Below are 4,653 nucleotides of genomic sequence, written 5' to 3' on the forward strand. Positions count from 1 at the left end.
GCTGTGTAGCCACAGCCCCCTCAGCTGCTCCGCGAGGGAACTGGAAGGCCGGGGAGACGCTCACCCTGGGGTGCTCTCTTGCAGGCAGAGCACCCAGGAGGACCTGCAGCCCGTGCTGGCCAAGCTGCTCGTGGATTACAGCATCCAGTCGTCGCTGAAGATGTGAGTACAGAGTCACGCTGTGACCGTGTCCCGCTGTGTCCCCCCCGCTCCTCTCCCTGGGTGAGGGGCAGGTGCCGCCCAGTGCTTTGGTGGTGCCCAGAGCGAGCACAACCTGGGGCATCCGCTAATGGGGCACGTGGCTGCCCCRGCCGCCGGCCCCAGGGACGCACCCTCCTTTCTTGGCCCCTGTCACCATGTGCGTCCCCCTCGTCCTGTCCCCAGAGTCACCTCTCACATCCAGTCGTACTTCAGCGGGACGGTGGTGGGCGAGTCGGCCATGCAGAACGAGCAGGACGTGGGCAGTGCCCTCGACTTCCAGTTCCAGGTGAGGCTGGCGTGCGGCCGTGGGCTCGGGGCAGGGACAGCTCCTTCCCCGGTGCCACCTGCCTTGGCTTTGCAGGTGACCACCCGGGGGGAGGCGCTGGGTGCCCTGGGCACCATCCTGCTCGGCTTCGAGTGGCCCTACGAGATCCCCAATGGCAAATGGCTCCTGTACCCCACGGAGATCCTCATCAACAGCAACGAGACCTGCCAGCCCCCCGGGGGGGTCATTAACCCGCTCAACCTCACCGTGAGTGTCCTCACCGCGGGCGCTGCAGGGCGGGCACGGCCTGCGGAGCAGCTGCCTGTGCCCCCGCTTGAGGATTGCCAGCCCTATGCCCTTCTCTTTGGTCCTCTTTTGGTCCTCTCTGTTTGCGCGGGCTCTAACAGGGCTCCTCCTCTCCAGCTCCTGGGGGACAAGCTCCCAACGCGGCAGAGACGCGAGCTGGGGGCGGCGCAGCCGGCCGAGCCCCCCCTCACTCTGGCCACCGCCAAGAAAGCCAAGTCGGAGGTGGCGCTGGTGAGTGGTGCCCGGCCGAGCTCCCCGCAGCCTCCAGCTGTGGAACATGGCGGGGTCTCCTCCCTGCGTGTCCTCCATGGGGACGGGGATGGAGGCCGGTCCCCCGCACGCGCTTGCAGGCTGCAGCCGCCGGGCGGCAGTTCTCTCCTGCGCATGGTGACATGCGCACGGTGCCCGCCGAGACCCGTGTGCCCTTAGCCGCAGCTACAGGCGAGCGTGCGCAGTCACGGCAACCCGCCTGCGCACAGGCGGCCGCGCCTGTTGTGCACACCGTGCACGGTGACGCGTGTGCACTCGGCGCAGGCAGTTACGTGTGTCTGCAGCACAGCGTGTGCGTGCAGTGAGCCTGAACTGCATGTGTGAACACGTGTGCAGTGCAGCCCGCTGCAGTCACACGCGTGCAAGCACCTCTGAAGGCCACACGCAGCTACACACACACATATAGCTACGTATGTGGCGTGTGTGCAGTTGTAGCCACATCCCCAGTCACCCCCCGCTGCACAACAGCATGCAACAGGCAGAGCTGCACGTGTGTGCAGTGACGTGCTTCCTTGCAGCCCTCCGGTGGAGCTGCACACGTGTGCAATGATGTGCTTGCTTGCAGCACTGCAGCAGAGCTGCACACGTGTGTGCAGTGACACGCTCCCTTGCAGCCCTCCGGTGGAGCTGCACACGTGTGTTGCACGCTCCGTGCTGCATGTTGCAAGCATGTTGCTCGCTTGCACACGCCAGTTCCCTGCTCGTGCGTGGCCGGCTGCATCAGGGAGCCGCCCCACGGGCCCCCTGAGCGCCCCCTCCTCTTGCAGAGCTGCTCCAAGGGCACTGCCCGATGCATCTGGTTCGAGTGCCCCATCCGCAGCACCCAGCACCCCACCTACTTCAGCATCCGCGCCCGCGTGTGGAACAGCACCTTCATCGAGGTCAGTGCTGGGCGGCTTGGGTGCTGCCCGGGCTCCGCTGCTCCCCCTGCCCCGGGAGCCAGGGATGCTGCTGCAACAGGGCGCTGAGTTTGCCAGCTCTCAGCTCAGCCACTAACCCCCATCCCTGAGCCGGGCGGCAGGGGCTGGAAGGGCTGAGGTTGGTGTTGGCTGCYCGGAGATGGGGTCTCCTCTGCCCTGGGGCTCATGGGGTCCCCGGGCAAGTGCCGGCGGTCGTGGCGGTGCCCAGACCTCCCCCACCACCCATGTGCCAACAGGAGTACAGCGATTTYGACCGGGTGAAGGTGGACGGCACGGCGACGCTCTTCCTGCGCACCCACGTGCCCACCATCAACATGAGGAACCACACGGTGCGGGTGAGTCGCGCCGGAGCCTCGCAGCGGGGGCACGGGCTGGCACCGGGGCCGTGGGAGCTGCCCCCSTGCCCCTTTGCCCCCTGCGAAGCTTTCCTGGTCTCTGCCAGTTCTCCGTGGACGTCGACTCGGAGCTGACGGAGGAGCAGCCGGCCGAGATCGCGCTGTGGTTGGTGCTGGTGGCGGTGGCGGCCGGGCTGCTGCTGCTGGGGCTCATCATCCTCCTGCTCTGGAAGGTGAGCGCGGCGGCCGTCCCGCGAGCGAGCGGGGCACGGGCCGCTCTGAGGCCTGGCGCACTCGTGTCGCTCACRGCTGGCGATTGCCCGGCTGGATGTGGGCTGCTCCAGGTGGTGAAATGCAGGCAGAAGCGTGAGAAACTGGATGGGGCCGTCGCTGATCCCCTGGAGACCCCTCTCTGGCCAGGAGGGGTTATATGGGAGCAGCCGGGTGCTGTCCCCATGCGGTGTCCCCAAGGACGAGCCATCGGCAGGGTGCAGCCCTTGGCCTGCCGCTGTCCCCCTSCCCTCTCCATCGTCTCCCAGCCTTTCCCTGGACTCAGCCGTGTCCGCACCGGAGCGTTGCCACCCCCGGGGCCCCTCGTCCGTGTCCCCTGACCCGTGTCACCTTCCTCGCAGTGCGGTTTCTTCCGGCGGGCCAACACGCGGGCCATGTACGAAGCCAAGGGCCAGAAGGCGGAGATGAAGATCCAGCCGTCTGAAACGGAGCGGCTGACGGACGACTACTAGGTGGGGGCAGCGCCGTTGCCCCCGAGCGCCCGCTGCACCCGCTTGGTAATGCCCTGCCCCGCGGCCGCCCGCCGGCCCCGGCAGGACCCTCCTCTCCAGCCTCCTCTGCTCTCCCTTCTGCTGCTCCGTCTCTCCCTGTAGGGCCCTATAGGGCGCCCATAGGGTGCAGGGTCTCCGCGAGCATCTCCCTCCAGCCGCTCCAGGGCATTTTTTCCCTTCCTGTCTTGGAGGCGCAGGCTTTGCTGGCCTCTGCCCCTGGAATGGCTGGGATGGAGGCCAGAGATGGCCTCCTTGGGACATTGGCCTCCCTGGCGGGCTGCAGAGGATGAACCCAAGTGCGTGGCAGGCGAGGGGTCCTGTCCCCCTCGTCCGCCTCTGGAGTCTCCGTTCCCATTTTCGGCCGCCTCCGGAGTCTCCATTCCCATTTTCGGCCGCCTCTGGAGTCTCCGTTTCATTTTCCGCCTGTCTCTGGCCTCTGGTTGCTGCTCCCGCCGCCTCTTCCCCGCGCTCACCCGCTCCTTCCTTCTCCCTTCCCCGCAGTGCGATTTCTTCCAGCGGACGCGCTACTACCGGATCATGCCCAAGTACCACGCGGTGAGGATCCGGCAGGAGCAGCGCTCCGAGCCCGGCGGCCTCCTGCCCCGCCGGCGCAAGAAACACTGGGTGACGAACTGGCAGGAGCCAGAGAAGTACTACTGACCCCGGGCACGCGGGCCGGGCCGCGCCGCCGCCCGCCGCACTTTGCACAAGGGCCCTGCGCCCTGCCCGCGTCCCGCTCCGCGCTGCCCGGCGCCCGCTTCCCGCTGCGCGTCCCGCGCTCGCCTCCGCGCACGGGGGTGCTGCTGGGCACGGGGCTGAGCCCCGCGCGCCCCTCGCCCTCCGCGCTGCCCCCTTCGCCGCCCTGGCAAGGGGGATCCCGCTCCCTGGTGCACTTTGGGTGCCCCCCGCACTGAGGGTGCCYGGGCGCTTCCAGCCTCTTCTCCCGGTTTGGGCTCCTTGGCTTCCTGCCCCGCGCGCTTGACGCGTCCTCACGCTCCRGGACACGTTCACGTCCCCCCCGGGGCCTCTGGGGACCACGGGAATGACCCCCTGCCTATCCTCACTGCCTGGGGGGGGACACGGAGCCTTCCTCCCCTGCCGCCTCCTCCTCTCCGCAGCGGCCTCATCCTGCACCTTCATCTCCCCGCTCCCCATCCGGCTTCAGGGCCGGCACGGGGGGGTGCGGAGCCTCCGCCCCGCTCCGCTGTCCTGCCCGGGGGTCTGTCCTGCCCTGCCGCCCCCGGGCCGGGTTAAGTTATTCCGTGTCTCCCGCGTGTGTTCCCGGCAGGGAGCTCCGGAGCGCGGGCGCTTGGTACTAGGGCCCGGGCGCCCTGCCCCGGTGCCCAATAAAGCCCCGCTCTGGGATTTGTAACCTCCGGCCTCCTCCGTGTGCCCGGCGCCGCGACGGCRGGGAGCGGGAGGCAGTGGGGGGCATTGCCCCATGCGCACAAGGATAACGGGATAACGGGAGCAGGAGTGGAGAGCGGGAATGTGGGGAGGGGGGAATGGAGGGAAGAGACCCTGGGGAAATGATCTTGGAGGGGCAGGAGTAGCAGCTGGGTAAATACCCAGGG

At 68.3% G+C, this 4,653-nt stretch overlaps 1 protein-coding gene across 1 annotated transcript in view; it reads left to right on the forward strand.

Annotated features, from left to right (window-relative positions):
* ITGA3 (integrin subunit alpha 3) overlaps nucleotides 1-3,612 on the forward strand; it is a 9,527-nt gene extending 5,915 nt beyond the window's left edge. Inside the window, exons 18-26 of the mRNA XM_026041403.1 lie at nucleotides 85-162; nucleotides 385-487; nucleotides 563-733; nucleotides 890-1,003; nucleotides 1,810-1,923; nucleotides 2,199-2,297; nucleotides 2,405-2,530; nucleotides 2,930-3,085; nucleotides 3,581-3,612. Of these exons, the coding sequence (XP_025897188.1) occupies nucleotides 85-162; nucleotides 385-487; nucleotides 563-733; nucleotides 890-1,003; nucleotides 1,810-1,923; nucleotides 2,199-2,297; nucleotides 2,405-2,530; nucleotides 2,930-3,040 (916 nt within the window). The 3' untranslated portion in view covers nucleotides 3,041-3,085; nucleotides 3,581-3,612. The remainder of the gene's footprint in view (nucleotides 1-84; nucleotides 163-384; nucleotides 488-562; nucleotides 734-889; nucleotides 1,004-1,809; nucleotides 1,924-2,198; nucleotides 2,298-2,404; nucleotides 2,531-2,929; nucleotides 3,086-3,580) is intronic.
* The last annotated feature ends 1,041 nt before the right edge of the window (nucleotides 3,613-4,653 follow it).

The sequence above is a fragment of the Nothoprocta perdicaria genome, unplaced genomic scaffold (genome assembly GCF_003342845.1).
Source record: "Nothoprocta perdicaria isolate Ctin4 unplaced genomic scaffold, notPer1 scaffold_283, whole genome shotgun sequence".
NCBI lineage: Eukaryota > Metazoa > Chordata > Aves > Tinamiformes > Tinamidae > Nothoprocta > Nothoprocta perdicaria.